General features: G+C 46.2%; 1 protein-coding gene across 5 annotated transcripts in view; it reads left to right on the top strand.

Moving 5' to 3' along the window:
• LOC118398374 (SAM and SH3 domain-containing protein 1) overlaps positions 1-16,529 on the top strand; it is a 328,711-nt gene that overhangs the window by 292,499 nt on the left and 19,683 nt on the right. For 4 of the 5 annotated variants that reach the window (XM_035793644.2, XM_052470653.1, XM_052470651.1 and 1 more), the window contains exons 9-15: positions 6,386-6,521; positions 6,683-7,101; positions 9,503-9,577; positions 9,733-9,876; positions 10,858-10,990; positions 16,046-16,215; positions 16,313-16,522. In XM_035793644.2, the coding sequence (XP_035649537.2) occupies positions 6,386-6,521; positions 6,683-7,101; positions 9,503-9,577; positions 9,733-9,876; positions 10,858-10,990; positions 16,046-16,215; positions 16,313-16,522 (1,287 nt within the window). The remainder of the gene's footprint in view (positions 1-6,385; positions 6,522-6,682; positions 7,102-9,502; positions 9,578-9,732; positions 9,877-10,857; positions 10,991-16,045; positions 16,216-16,312; positions 16,523-16,529) is intronic. The other variant, XM_052470650.1, reaches the window with a different exon arrangement.

Here is a 16,529-nt window from a genome sequence, read left to right as displayed (position 1 = left end):
CCTAGAATTGTTTGCCCTCTCGCATGCTATTGCGTGTATGCTACATTTCCCTTTCCATATTAATTAGCCAATTGCGTCCTTCCGCTCTGAAGACGTCTGTTCTAGCATGGTGCACCCACAGCCTTGACACCAAGCTGCCTTCAGACCTGCTCTGGGCTCTGTGGATATTCTGGACAAGACCCTGTCATGCTTTCAAACAGCTTTCACCCGCAAGTAAAGTAGATGAGAAAGTCCTGTTGTAAGGACTTGTGCAGAGAGCCGCCTCCAAGCTTGGTCTGTGGTGCAGTATGGCTCTGCCTGGTATTTGATGTGGAGGCAGGGCAGGCAGGGCCCTAGCAAGCTGTTAATCCTCTCCATGCTCTCGGCTGCCACAGGCCTGCTTCCTGTTCCATTGGACTGATGGATGGGGTGTCCGATAGACGGAGGGAGAGAGGATGGGAGAATGACTGAAGGTGTATTGTTCGGGGGAACACTTGGCCTGTCTTCAGGGCCGTTAGCACGCATCGCCGGAGGGAGGGAGGAAGAGAGGAAGTGATGGATGGAGGACAAAGAGCTCTCACTCCCCTCAGGCCCCCGAAACACAGCAGCAGTAGGAGGAGGGAGACTCTGCTTGATTAAGTACCAGTTTAAAATGGACCCGTTGAGGAAATATCTTTCCCCTCTTGGGCCTGAGGGTGTGTGTCAGGGGCAATGTCCCCTGCTTAAAAATGTAATTATGTCATCCCCCAGCTTCCAAATGGTTAATGGGTGTGTGTGTCGGTGGGGAGCTCTGTGGTCGCTCTGTCCAAAGATCCGTCCTCCTCTTAGCCTCGTCTCTCTCTCTCTACGTCTCTCTCATCTCCTCGGGCTGGCCAATAGAGATGTGGGGGCCAAGGCAGGGTCAGAGGGGCTCAAACGCTGTGATTGTACTCCTCTCTCCACCAGGCACAACGTGCCTTTTCTCTGCTGCTACTCACTTCCGTTGCTTTCATTCGGCAGAGCTGCCTTCGACCAAAAGGCTGCAGATACTTTGTGAGAGTGTGTGCGTCAATGCTGTTTGTGACTGTGTGACTGTGCGTGCCTCACTCTGGATATGCTGTGTGCCTGTGTGTTGTGTGACTGTGTGTGCAGCATGACTAACCTGGGAGTAGCTAGGACAGGTTCAGCCTCATGCATTGTGATGCCTGCTTCTTTCTGCTGACCTGGGAATGGGATGAGCACGAGTCTGCTGTACTAAATGCCGAAAGCTGTGAGTAACAAGTCACACTCAACTGCCTAGCATGCTTAATTGAATTTCAGTGTTTTTTCTGTATTTTTTTCTGAGGTAGGGAACCTCTTGTGTGTTAGCAGACACAGTGAGATTCCCTCTAGGTTTGCATCCATTTGCAAGGGTTTTACTGGCTATTCTAAATCTAGTTTTGCTTGTAATATGCACCATGCATGCTCGACCGCACAATGATATTTGTAGCAAGACCCAAAGCCGTTAATGACAGTGTGTGTGTGTGTGTGTGTGTGTGTGTGTGTGTGTGTGTGTGTGTGTGTGTGTGTGTGTGTGTGTGTGTGTGTGTGTGTGTGTGTGTGTGTGTGTGTGTGTGTGTGTGTGTGTGTGTGTGTGTGTGTGTGTGTGTGTAGGCATGTGTGTGTGTGTAGGCATGTGTGTGTAGGTGTGGTGTGTGTGTGGAGGCATGTGTGTGTGTGTGGAAGCATGTGTGTGATGGGTCACGACTGTGTGGCATTGTTCCACTGCGGGGTTGCTAACTACAGCAGCTTTTCACCACTGATTGATTTCCAGATGTTGGTGTCCCTCACGGCTGCATCTCAGGACTATGTCATTGTCACCTCCTCCACTTCCCCCCAGGCTGTTATGTATTGGCAAGGGACAGAAGTGTCTTTCTTTGTCTTCTCTTCTCTCCTATTGCATTCCTCTTAATGACCCTGATTTACAGTACAAGAGATTATGCGTATGAAAACAGCACAACAGAATGCATTTAATTTAAATGTGTTAATTGAGCACTCATTGAAGCAGAGCTTTCTCTCCTGTATATAAAAGCAGGTTTATCGTCATGATTCTTGCCCTGGATACAGCTCTGCAGAGGGGTCACTAGCTGGCACAGCCACAAAGTCATAAAATCAGATTTGAAACCTAATGGATACCCTAACATGAACCCTACCCTTAACCACACAGCTAACACTAATGCTTAACCCTGACCTTAAATGATGACCAAAAAGGACATTCATAATTCTTACGTACAATATAGCCAATTTTGACTGCAGCTGGCCCAGCTAGCGGAAACCGCTCAGTTCTGCCCCCAGGGCAAGATTCCTGACAATAAACATCAACCTGCCTCCAGTAATGTCCCTTATGTACATACAGTACCTCAGTAATAAGCATTAGTCAGGTCTGGTTTCAGACTCTAGCGGGCTGGCTCTCTCTTCTCTGTCTCTGTCTCTCTCCTGTCTCCTCGTCGATTCTCTCATGCACACGCGTGCACACATACCTGTTATTATACAGCACGGTCTCTCAAAACCTTACTCTGTAATCTTTTCTGTAGTGGTGGAAACTAGGAGAATAGAATTCCAGACAGATGTGTGTGGTTAGTGAAGAGGGAGGACAGTGGGGTTAAGAGGTGCAGGGATGAGGGGGGGAGTCATTCTGCGGTTTAGAAGCTGAGAGGTTGTCAAAAAAACAAAGGGGGAGGGGTCAACCCCGGCCTCATGGTCTGATTCTGCTGTTGACAGAGGAATGGAATATGGAGCATGCACCACTGAGACTAGCGGTGGAAAGAGGAGGCTGGGGGGACACCAGAGGGATTTATGGGTAACGTGCAGGTCACAGAGCTCCTATGTCATTCTGACTGAGAATTCCCGAAATGGCTGGAGAAGTCCAAGGGAATGTGGAGGCCAGAGGTCCTTGTGTCACCAAGAGTGCCTTTAGAAAGTATTCAAACCCATTGACTTTGTCATTGTTTGAATGTGTTACCACGTGGGATTAAAATAGATGTAATTGTCTTTTTTTTGGTCAACGATCTACCCAAAATACCAAATCAATAAATAAATGAAAAATAAAACTGGGATTCATGTTAAGTATTCAGCCCCTTGAGTCAATACTTGTTAGAATCACCTTTGGTATCGATTACAGCTTTGAGTTTTTCAGGGTAAGTTTCTAAGAGCTTTCCACACCTGGATTGTACAATATTTGCACATTATTATTAAAAACAATCTTCAAGCTCTGTCAAGTTGGTTGTTGATTATTGCTAGACATCCATTCTCAAGTCTTGCCATAGATTTTCAAGACGATTTAAGTCAAAATTGCGAAACTTGTATGTAGGCCAGTGACATAAAATCTCAATTGAATCATTTTCAAATTCAGGCTGGAAAATGGAAAAAGCCAAGGGGTGTGAATACTTTCTGAAGGCCTTGTAGGTGCCAGTATGCCCTCATGGCACAGAGCCTTCCGTTTTGTCACCAAATCCCCATATACTACCCACCACTGCGACCTGTATGCTCTCGTTGGCTGGCCCTCGCTTCATATCCGTCACCAAACCCACTGGCTCCAGGTCATCTATAAGTCATTGCTAGGTAAAGCCACGCCTTATCTCAACTCACTGGTCACCATAGCAACACCCACCCGTAGCACGCACTCCAACAGGTATATTTCACTGGTCAGCCCCAAAGTCAATTCCTCCTTCGGCCGCCTTTCCTTCCAGTTCTCTGCTGCCAATGAGGGTATGTAAACATTATATAAAGTGGCATTGTTTAAAGTGACTAGTGATACATTTATTACGTTACATGTTTTATTATTAAAGTGGCTAGAGATGAGTCAGTATGTTGGCAGAAGCCACTCAATGTTAGTGATGGCTGCTTAACAATCCGATGGCCTTGAGATAGAAGCTGTTTTTCAGTCTCTCGGTCCCAGCTTTGATGCACCTGTACTGACCTTGCCTTCTGGATGATAGCGGAGTGAACAGGCAGTGGCTTCGGTGGTTGTTGACCTTGATGATTTTTTTGGCCTTCCTGTGACATCGGGTGGTGTGTCCTGGCGAGCAGGTAGTTTGCCCCCGGTGATGCGTTGTGCAGACCTCACTACCCTCTGGAGAGCCTTACGGTTGTGGGCGAAGCAGTTGCCATACCAGGCGGTGATACAACCTGCCAGGATGCTCTCGATTGTGCATCTGTAGAAGTTTGTGAGTGTTTTTGGTGACAAGCCGAATTTCTTCAGCCTCCTGAGGTTGAAGAGGCGCTGATGCGCCTTCTTCACCACGCTGTCTGTATGGGTGGACCAATTCAGTTTGTCCGTTATGTGTACGCCGAGGAACTTAAAACTTTCCACCTTATCCACTACTCTCCCGTCGATGTCGATAGGGGGGTGCTCCCTCTGCTGGCCTTCTTTAGACTAGTTGAATATCTGGAGCATCAGCATTTGTGGGTTCGATTACAGGCTCAAAATGGCGAGAAACAAAGGACTTTCTTCTAAAACTCATCAGTCTATTCTTGTTCTGAGAAATGAAGGCTATTCCATGGTAGAAATTGCCAAGAAACTGAAGATCTCATACAACGCTGTGTACACAGTTTGCTCTGCCCTTCACAGAGCAGAGCAAACTGTCTCTAACCAGAATAGAAAGAGGAGTGGGAGGCCCCGGTGCACAACTCAGCAAGAGGACAAGTACATTAGAGTGTCTAGTTTGCAAAACAGACGCCTCACAAGTCCTCGACTGGCAGCTTCATTAAACAGTACCTGCAAAACACCAGTCTCAACGTCAACAGTGAAGAGGCAACTCCGGGATGCTGGCCTTCTAGGCAGTGTTCCTCTGTCCAGTGTCTATGTTCTTTTTCCCATCTTAATCTTTTATTTTTATTTGCCAGTCTGAGATATGGCATTTTTTTTTGCTACTCTGCCTAGAAGGGAGAAGTTGCCTCTTCACAAAGACATTTCTAAGTGACCCCAAACTTTTTAACAGTAGTGTATATATTTTTTTTTTACCCCAATTTCATGGTATCCAATTGGTAGTTGCAATCTTGTTTCATCGCTGCAACTCCCGTACAGACTCTGGAGAGGCAAAGGTCAAGAGCCGTGCATCCTCTGAAACACAACAGCTTCTTGACACAATGCCTGCTCAACCCGGCTTAACCTGTTGGACGAAACACCGTACACCTGGTGACTATGTAAGTCTGCAATGCCCACCACAGGAGTTGCTAGAGTGCGATGGGACAAGGACATCCCTGCTGGTCAAACCCTCCCCTAACCCAGATGACGCCGGGCCAATTGTTCACCGCCCCATGGGTGGTGGACTCAAACCAGGATCTCTAGTGGCACAGCTTTAACTGTGAGGCAGTGCCTTCAGACCACTTTGCCACTCGGGAGGCCCTAGATATATCTTTTTCAATAAGGTCATCTTTGCAAACTAACAACCACGATAATAAAATGAAATTGGGCCCCCATTGATTTTGTTATTATATTTGAGTCACTCAGATGGAATAACAACACTGCATAAGCCATGGCTAAATGTGTACAACTGCAGGAAATGTGCTTTAAATCAGCATATCTTCTCTCAGCCCTATTGGAAAATATGTAGAAATTCAGGAAATTTACTTCAATACCACTTTTTTCTCTCTCTCTCTCTTAGGCCCATGACAAAATGTGTAGAATTGCAGGAAACTAGCTTTAAAACTGCAAATGTATCTCCGCCCAAATGTGGGCTGTGGGGCCAAGAGGAGGGCCTCTAAAATGACCATACCATTGGCCTAGCCAACTAGCAAGCCACTGCTGAAATAAATCCTTTGGGGAAACACTGTACACACATACACATTCCCTCACAATGGAGCTCTCTGTGTGCCTCAGCACAATGCTGTGTAGATCACTCCATTTAGTGGCTATTGGGTAGTAAACAGCTCGAGGCTCATTCCAACAGGCAGCACACAGATTAGAGTCTGATGCAGAGACGCACCACAAATGCCAAGTTCACTGAATATCTGTGGTGAATATCTGCTGTGAATATCTGTGGCATCTCCACATTGCCCGCTCCCGTTCAGTGTTTTTCTTGTTTTGGCCTCATTAATGTGACCGGAATATGTTTTTCGTATGAGTGTCTTACATAATGTTCTACAATGCAATATAAATGCCCTCCAACCCCGCAACCCTCCCTCCATGCTCTCATATCAATAGCTATGTCCACCCTAAAACACGCACCGTAACTGTCATCAACCCCCGACACCTGTGTGTTTTCATGGTGTGGTCAGTCTCCCCACGACGTAAGTGAATGACCTGCAGTACACTGTTGTTTCATAAAGGTTTTGATATGGGTCACTGTATTATGCCTATGGTTCTGGGGGTCCCTGTACCCTACAGACAGACAGTCTCCCCCCTGTGTCTCGGAACCCCATGTGACGTCCCCTCTCTCCCTCTCAGTCTCGGGAGCAGTCTGATGATGAGCAGTCAGAGGACTCTGTGAAGTTCAAACGGCTCCACAAGCTGGTCAACTCTACCCGCCGTGTCAGGAAGAAACTCATCAAGGTGGAAGAGGGGAAGAGACCCATCTCCGAAGGTACAGCACATGTCCGTACTAACCCAAACAGTGTTATGTATACTGTGTATTTAGAATGACGTTACACTGTTACTATGTGAATGGGTTCGTACTGGTTTTGCTCTATTGGACATTGCTCTCTCTAATGGATAATTGGTTTGATGTTTTTATCCTCCCTGTAGATTCTTTGAGACTGGAGGTGTCTTCGACCTGTGAGGACAACACAGCCCTGTACACAGGGGTCCTGAAGAAGTCCAGCCTGCCCCAGGATGCCTCCCTGTCCTCCCTGACCCAGGACCAGCTCTCTCTGGACGGGGACACAGACAGCCTGACCACCTCCCCTTCCTCCAGCAGCCTGGACACCACCTGGTCCGGACACAAGCTGGTCAAGACCTTTTCTAAGTCCAGCAGCACCCACGGCCTCATCCGACCCCCCAGGAAAGTCCCTGCTGGGTCTGGGCGTCTGGTAGCCGTCGGGGTGGAAGATAGTGGTTCCTCCTTCTCGGAGCTGGACGGCTGTGGAGCCGAGGAAGAAGAGAAGGTGTCGTGCTCCATGACGGAGGGCGAGATGAGGAAAGCCATGACCTCTCTCTCCCACGGGGTAAGTAACGACACACTCTATGGCTTCTACGGCCTCACCCGGCCACGCCCCAAACCACACCCCCAGCCCCGCCTCCTCATTGCCCTTGACAACATCTCCCAGAGTAGCCCCAAACCCACCCGTCACCATGCCAACTGGCTCAGGAAGCCCGACCCCAATTACGCCTACTCCACCAAACACCTGCTCTACCAGCGCTCCCGGAACTATGCCAAACCACCTGGGGCTCCCCCCTTCTGTTCCTCCCCCTCGCCTCCTGCCCGCTGTGACCTGGCCAAGGCTAAGAGTGGTACGCTGGGTGGAGGGGGGTGTGGGGGCTGGGCGTTCCCCCCTCGCAGGCTCCGCGGCCGGGCGGCAGTGAGCGAGCTGAACATCACATACGTGGTAGAGCGCAGCCTCTACGGCCACCTCAACTGGGCCCAGCTGGTCCGACCTGTCACCCTCAGCCGCGCAGAGCACCGCTGCCTATTGGAGGAGGACAGGGAGGCGGACAGAAAGTGGGCGGCCAGCGTTGACCGCTGCACCAAGCGCGTGCTCTTACGCATCCAGCAGAAGTCTGTGAGTTCTACCGTACAGTGGGGCAGGGATGGGCTACAAGCCACCCCCACCTGGCTAGGGGGACCAAGGCTAGCTTCAAGGCTGCACAATATCCCTCAGGTTTAGATACAGACACAGGGCTGATAATGTTCCTGTCTTCTCTACTTTAATCCACATGGAGCTTGAATATTTAGAAAGGCTAGTTTAACAGACCTCCATAGAGAACCACAACCTTTAGATATGAAAGCCCTTGGAATAAAAGTTAATTTTCATGTGATAAGAAATAGTAATGGGATGTGCCTGTTCTGACTCAGGATGTGGGTACCAGTGTAACAGTAGAGGTAACTGCCATTTCGAAATGTCACCCAGCCCAAACCCTAGAGGGAGTCTCCTGAGTCAGAGTGGAACAGGCAGACACAGCTTTGATAGGTCACTGCTCAGGAGCTGACAGACACACATTCTCTTTCCTCTCTTATTTTTAACTTTCTCCCCTACCTTGTTTCTCTTTCTTTATATCTCTGTACTCAGTGGAAGGGGAACAAAGTATCTCTTTTCCAGCTCAGTGAGAAATAAAAGGAGAAAGATAAATCTGGGACAGTGACAGTGGCCATAAGCCCCGCTAAATAATCAGGGGTGGCAAGGCCAAGCACGCCTCCACACATCATTGAGAGAGATGGTATGATACGGTGTGGTCAGTGTGTGAAAGTTCAATCACAAGTCAATAACAAAATGAGCGTGGGCGTTTCAGTGTTGATGGTAGGAGTCCTACTGAAAGAGTACTCAGACCGACACAGGGAAGCTAAACAGAGATATTCTGCAGCCTTGAGGAAGCCCGATTCCTTGCCTGTTTACTTGTCAGTCATTGGACGTGGTTCTTCATCCATAGATGCATGGCCATTCCATTCAATATATCCAACATCACTCCATCTCCAGTCTTCTTTTTTTGGACGCCTTCTCAGTCGCTCCTCTTCACAAAACTATGGATTCCTGTGAAGTCCAGAGAGTGGAACTGCGGACATGGACATGATAGAAAGCAATGGTCTCAAAGCTAATTCAATGATAGGATGGCCAATCTCTCTCCTCAACAGTAACTCCCTGCTACCCTCATGACTGGTCCCATTGAGAAACTCTCCCTATCGAATGGAGAGATATGATAGACAGGCAAACCCCCTACATATCCCTCAGTCGGATACACTATACTCTCTGTGAGAACTTACTTCCCTCAACCTCCCCTCTCTACAACCTAATCCAGTGTAAAAGTATTCATATCTGTCTATACAATGTGTGTGTTTCCAGAGACTTAATCCGGTAGCCGTACTTTCGTAATTAAACACAAGGGAAAGGTTGAGTCGGGCCATAGTATATGTGCTCTATATAACATTCATTAGGCACCGTGCGTGGCCACATCAAGCGTGGCCACATCAAGCCAAATGATTGTATTTAATTTCACTCTATGCTTGCTCCCCATGGCTTTAGGTTTAAAGTAACATACCCTTGCAGAATAACAGTGACTGACAAAATCCCCATGGGGATGATCTAACACAGATGGCCACCCAATTAACTAACATATATAATAAAGATACATGTATAGGAGTTTCACGTCTGTTGCCTGTCCCATATGAGGTCATACCATGACATACGTATATAGACGGCTGGAAATGCTCACTCAGCAAGACCATATATAACATACAGCCATGAATCAGCCTGCTGCCATTGTGACTCCGCCAAGCATGAATCATTTTGATTTGACTCTTACTGGGCACGAATGGGAGTTGATGTCATTTGAATAGATTCTACTTGATTCTAACTCCCACTCGCTCCACTCTCGCTCTAAATATTTATCCCCCCCCCCCTCTCTCTCTCACAGAGGACGTGTAGTTTCGGAGGGTTTGACCTGTCCAACAGGTCACTCCATGTGGTCAGTGCAGGCTCGGAGCCCAATGTAAGTGCTAACAAATTACTGATGACTCAGGGCTGAGGGGGCGCAAAGCTTAGAGAAGGGAACTCAAACATTGAATTAACTATTTTGTTATTTCTCTCTCCTCTTTTTGTTCTGTCTCTGTGTTTTCGCTCTCCCTACCTCCCTCTATCTCTCAGAGTAAGTATCCAGAGGCTGTATACCGGGAGGTAGTCAAGTCTCCCACGACGTCTCGTATCTCCCTGGGAAAGAAGGTCAAGTCTGTAAAAGAAACCATGAGGAAACGGATGTCCAAGAAGTACAGCAGCTCACTGTCTGAACAGGTACACCCACACACACTAAGATCCCAACTTTCATAGTTGAATAAAGAGTCTTGATCCGAGATCCTGTTATTCATAAGCATTCTGGGCTTTACATATGTGTGTGGGTGGACGTGTTTGCGTTGGTTACAAACTAAATAGCCAGCTCTCTCACACACAAACAGACACACACACAGACACAGCTGGGACTATCTTGGAGCTGTCCACATTCTGGTCTCAGCTCTCTCAGGCCCAGGACAGGTCTCGGGGTGTAGGGTGGGGTGTGTATGGAAGTGGCTGAGCTCATCCAGTGAGGCAAGCCTCCCGCATGCCAGGCCAGTGCTCTGAGACAAGGGGCCTTTGGCTCTGGGGCTATGTGTGCGTGTGCATGTGTATGTGTGTGTGGCTCATTCATATCATATGAGCATTCACATTCAAACGATGGACAACTACAGTATTGGTTTTGGCCTGGTATCTTGGCTGTCAGAGGGTACAGTACTGTCAAAGCCTAGGGAGTGAAGACCGCGCACTGCAAAAAAGCTCCCTCAGAGATGAATAGCAGAGATAGTCGGAACGACCCAGAAAAAGGTTGAATTAGTTATGAATATGTTGGTTGGAAAGAGAAGGCAGGAGACTAAATGACCTCCAACTTCACTCAAAATACTATTTTACATGCCACGCTGCCACCTAGTGGCTGTGATGAATTACCCTTCAGAATAGCTGCTGTCATGTGTATGATACTGTGATCGTTACTTATCACTGATACTGGCATCTGTGTCTCTGTCTCTATATCTCTCCATCTCTTTCTCAATCTCTCTCTCTCTCTCCCCTCTGCTCTGTCTCTATATCTCTCCATCTCTTTCTCAATCTCTCTCTCTCTCTCTCTCTCTCTCTCTCCCCTCTCCTCTTCGCTTCTACCTTTCTGCCCCAACCTTCCATACCTCTCCTACCCCCCTTCATCTGTACCCTTCCTCCCCCTCTCTTCACCTTCCTCCCTCCCTCCAGTCGAGCCCAGATGGGGCACCCAGCTCCCCCCAGTCCCCCCAGCCAGACACAGATTCCCTGGAGAAACCCAAACTGAAGGCTGGAGGATCAGTGGAGAGCCTCCGGAGCTCCCTCAGCGGACAGAGCTCCATGAGTAAGCAGTGTGTGTGTGTGTATTGTGTGTGTGCGCGTGCGTGAGTGAGAAAGACTCTAAGTGCACAAACCTCGACACAATGGGGCACTGTCATCACATCACTCCATATTCTATCTACACAGATAATCCGAAGTGATTTAATCCATAAATACCCCTTATCAAGCCTGCCGTGTCAGTTAGAATACATGACATCATCATTGTTATGAGCTCGTCTCCTATCATTCCAGCTCTCTCACAGTCTCACCCATCCCCATTGGAGGGTTTAGAGATGCCATGTGAGATTATCTGGTCCTATCTGATGAGAGTTTCTTCTCTCGTAGTGACTGATCATAATCTGAGCATGGCATGTGTTCAGACAGAGCACCAGCAACTCTTCTATCTGTCTCTCATGTGTTGATGTTAGAGTTGGGTTGATGTTTGTTAAACATATATCCATAGCAGTCAAAAGTTTGGACACACCTACTCATTCAAGGTTTTTTTTCTTTATTTTTACTATTTTCTACATTGTAGAATAATAGTGAAGACATCAACACTATGAAATAACACATATGGAATCATGGAGTAACCAAAAAAGTGTTAAACAAATCCAAATATAATGTATATTTTTGATTCTTCGAAATAGCCACCCTTTGCTTTGTTGACAGCTTGGCACACTCTTGGCATTCTCTCAACCAGCTTCATGTGGTAGTCACCTGGAATGCATTTCAATTAACAGGTGTGCCTTCTTAAAAGTGAATTTGTGGAATTTCCTTCCTTAATGCGTTTGAGACAATCAGTTGAGTTGTGAAAAGGTGGTGGTGGGATACAGAAGATAGCCCTATTTCGTAAAAGACCAAGAACATGGCAAGAACAGCTCAAATAAGCAAAGAGAAATGACAGTCCATCATTACTTTAAGACGTGAAGGTCAGTCAATCCTCAAAATTTCAAGAACTTTGAACGTTCTTCAAGTGCAGTTGCAATAACCATCAGGCGCTATGATGAAACTGGCTCTTATGAGGACCGCCACAGGAAAAGAAGACCTGGAGTTAACTCTGCTGCAGAGGATAATTTCATTAGAGTTACCAGCCTCAGAAATTGCAGCCCAAATAAATGCTTCACAGAGTTCAAGTAACAGGCACATCTCAACATCAACTGTTCAGAGGAGACTGTGTGAATCAGGCCTTCCTGGCCGAATTGCTGCAAAGAAACCACTACTAAAGGACATCAATAAGAAGAAGAGACTTGCTTGGGCCAAGAAACACGAACAATGGTTATTAGACCAGTGGAAATCTGTATTTTGGTCTGATGAGTTTAAATTGGAGATTTTTTGTTCCAACAGCCATGTCTTTGTGAGACGCAGTCTAGGTGAACGGATGATCTCCACATGTGTGGTTCCCACCCTGAAGCATGGAGGAGAAGGTGTGCTGGTGTGGGGGTGCTTTGCTGGTGACACTGTCAGTGATTTACAGTAGAAGTCGGAAGTTTACATACACATAGGTTGGAGTCATTAAAACTCAGTTTTTCAACCACTCCACAAATGTCTTGTATCACAATTCCAGTGGGTCAGAAGTTTACATACACTGTTGACTGTGCCTTTAAACAGCTTGGAATATTCCACGAAATGATGTCATGGCTTTAGAAGCTTCTGACATAATTTGAGTCAATTGGAGGTGTACCTGTGGCTGTATTTCAAGGCCTACCTTCAAACCCAGTGCCTCCTTGCTTTACGTCATGGGAAATCAAAAGAAATCAGCCAAGACCTCAGAAAAATTCTGCTCCATCCTTGGGAGCAATTTCCAAACGGCTGAAGGTACCACGTTCATCTGTACAAACAGTAGTACACAAGTATAAACACCATGGGACCACGCAGCCGTCATACTGCTCAGGAAGATGAACGTACTTTGGTGCAAAAGATGTAAATCAATCCCAGAACAACAGCAAAGGACCTTGTGAAGATGCTGGAGGAAACGGGTACAAAAGTATCTATATACACAGTAAAATGAGTCCTATATCCACATAACCCGAAAGACCCTCAGCAAGGAAGAAGCCACTGCTCCAAAACCGCCATAGAAAGCCAGACTACGGTTTGCAACTGCACATGGGACAAATATCGTACTTTTTGCAGAAATATCCTATAACTGTTTGGCCATAATGACCATCATTATGCTAGGAGGAAAAAGGGAAAGGCTTGCATGCCAAAGAACATCATCCCAACTGTGAAGCACAGGGGTGGCAGCATCATGTTGTGAGGGTGCTTTGCTGCAGGAGGGACTGGTGCACTTCATAAAATAGATGGCATCACGAGGGAGGAAAATGATGTGGATATATTGAAGCAACATCTCAAGACATCAGTCAGGAAGTTAATGCCTGGTCGGAAATGGGTCTTCCTATTGAACAATGACCCCAAGCACAACTTCCAAAGTTGTGGCAAAATGGCTTAAGGACAACAAAGTCAAGGTATTGGAGTGGCCATCACAAAGCCCTGACCTAAATCCCATAGAAAATATGTGGGCAGAACTGAAAAAGCGTTTTTAAGCAAGGAGGCCTACAATCCTGACTCAGTTCCACCAGCTTTCAGAAGGAATGGGCCAAAAATTCACCCAAATTATTGTGGGAAGCTTGTGGAAGGCTACCCAAAACGTTTGACCCAAGTTCAACAGTTTAAAGGCAATGCTACCAAATACTAATTGAGTGTATGTCAACTTCTGACCCACTGGGAATGTGATGAAAGAAATAAAAGCTGAAATAAATCATTCTTTCTACTTTTATTCTGACATTTCACATTCTTAAAATAAAGTGGTGATCCTAACTGACCTAAGACAGGGAATTTCTTACCAGGATTAAATGTCAGGAATTGTGAAAAACAGAGTTTTAAATGTATTTGGCTAAGGTGTATGTAAACAACCGACTTCAACTGTGTTTAGAATTCAAGGCACACTTAACCAGCATGGCTACCACAGCATTCTGAGGCTATACTCCATCCCATCTGGTTTGCGCTTTAATTTGTTTATTTGATTTAACCTTTATTTAACCAGGTAAGCCAGTTGAGAACAATTTCTCAATTACATCTGCGACCTGGCCAAGATAAAGCAAAGCAATGCGACAAAAACAACAAGACGGAGTTACACATAAACAAACGTACAGTCAATAACACAATAGAAAAGAAAAATTGAAAAATCTATGTACAGTGTGTGCAAATGTAGAAGAGTAGGGAGGTAGGCAATAAATAGGCCATAGAGGTGAAATAATTACAATGTAGCATTAATACTGGAGTGATAGATGTGCAGATGATGATGTACAAGTAGAAATACTGGGGTGCAAAAGAGCGAGAGGGTAAGTCATAATATGGGGATGAGGAAGTTGGGTGTGCTATTTACAGATTGGCTGCTCTAACAGCTGATGCTTAAAGTTAGAGAGGGAGATATAAGACTCCAGCTTCAGCGATTTTTGCAATTCCTTCAAGTCATTGGCAGCAGAGAACTGGAAGGAAAGGAAGGAAGGAAAGGCGGCCAAATTAAGGAAAGGCGGCCAAATGAAGTGTTGGCTTTGGGGATGACCAGTGCAATATACCTACTGGAGTGGGTGTTGCTATGGTGACGAGTGAGCTTAGATGAGGCAGCGCTTTACCTAGCAAAGACTTATAGATGACCTGGAGCCAGTGGGTATGGTGACAGAAATGTAGTGAGGGCCAGCCAACGAGAGCATACAGGCCGCAGTGGTGGGTAGTATATGGGGGCTTTGGTGACAAAACGGATGGCACTGTGATAGACTACATCCAGTTTGCTGAGTAGAGTGTCGGCTATTTTGTAAATGACATCGCCAAAGTCAAGGATTGGTAGGACAGTCAGCTTTACGACTGTAAAACCTATATGAAATATATACAAAGAAAAAAATGATATATACTAGGGATGGGACAAGACAATCAAAACAGACATCCCACTGCTACGCCATCTTGGAATCTTGGATAGCTTAGTGGGGCTATCATTTGTTTTTCAACAGGACAATGACCCAAAACACACCTCCAGGCTGTTTAAGGGATATTTGACCAAGAAGGAGAGTGATGGAGTGCTGCATCTGATGACCTGGCCTCCACAATCACCCTACCTCAACCCAATGGAGATGGTTTGGGATGAGTTGAGCCGTAGAGTGAAGGAAAAGCAGACAACAAATGCTCAGCATATATGTGGAAACTCCATCAAGACTGTTGTAAAAGCATTCCTCGTGAAGCTGGTTGAGAGAATGCCAAGAGTATGCAAACCATGAGGCACATACATAGTGGCTACTTTGAAGAATCTAAAATATATTTTGAACCCTTTTTTATATTTGTTTTAAAACTTTTTTGGTTACTACATGATTCCATATGTGTTGTTTCATAGTGTTGATGTCTTCACCATTATTCCTCAATGTAGAAAATAGTAAAAATAAAGAAAAAGCCTTGAATGACTAGGTGTGTCCAAACTTTTGACTGGAACTGTATATATGTTTTATTGTCACATAAACCAGATAGGTGCAGTGAAATGTGTTATACGGCGCCCCTAGAGCAAATTAGGGTTAAGTGCCTTATTCAAGGACATCGATATATTTTTCACCTAGTCGGCTCGGGTATTTGCACCAGCGATCTTTTGGTTACTGTCCCAACTCTCTAACCGCTAGGCTACCTGCCACCCTCTTGTAAGTTTGATAGTGAGAGAGAGTCTGTCCCTTGTTGAATGGTATTGACCAGGGCCCATAGGGTCAGAGGGTCTACGACACATGCTAGTGATTAGATAGGAAGGCCTTACTCTCTGGTTCCCACTCTTACCATCACAAGTCAGATACACACAAAGACGTCTATGGGGAGACAGCATCACACTATATACACACTGGTTTCGAGTGATGAGTTTTGTCTGTTGATTTTCAATTATAAAGCTGTTATTAATCAGTATTCACACACTCACTCAGGCTTTGTACGAATCGAAGTACATTTTATCCAATAAATAGAAGCTTAGTTAGTTGCAATACACTCTCAAATCACATGAGTACTGAATCGCTCTACAGTATTTGGAGGACATGATATGTATATCTGTGTGTTCCAGGTGGTCAGACGGTCAGCACCACAGACTCGTCAGCCAGTAACAGAGAGAGTGTCAAGTCTGAGGATGGAGATGACGAGGAGCCTCCCTACAGAGGGCCCTTCTGTGGCAGAGCACGAGTACACACTGACTTCACCCCTAGCCCCTACGATTCAGATTCCCTCAAACTAAAGGTAAGTCACACACACACACACACATGCAAATGATTTGTCTAGATTGTGTGTGGCTTTAGATTTGTACTAAAGATATCCTGTATATGTTGTGTTCCAGAGAGGGGATGTGATTGACATCATCAGTAAGCCCCCCATGGGGACATGGATGGGTCTGCTCAACAATAAGGTGGGCACCTTTAAGTTCATCTATGTGGACGTGCTGAGTGAGGAGGAGGAGAAGCCCAAGAGACCTGTCAGAAGGAAGAGGAAGGGCAGACCTCCCAAACCCACCTCTGTAGAGGAGCTGCTCGAACGCATCAACCTCAAGGTATGCA

This window comes from Oncorhynchus keta, chromosome 19, assembly GCF_023373465.1.
Source record: "Oncorhynchus keta strain PuntledgeMale-10-30-2019 chromosome 19, Oket_V2, whole genome shotgun sequence".
Lineage (NCBI taxonomy): Eukaryota > Metazoa > Chordata > Actinopteri > Salmoniformes > Salmonidae > Oncorhynchus > Oncorhynchus keta.
This window is presented reverse-complemented; position numbering and strand designations above follow the sequence as displayed.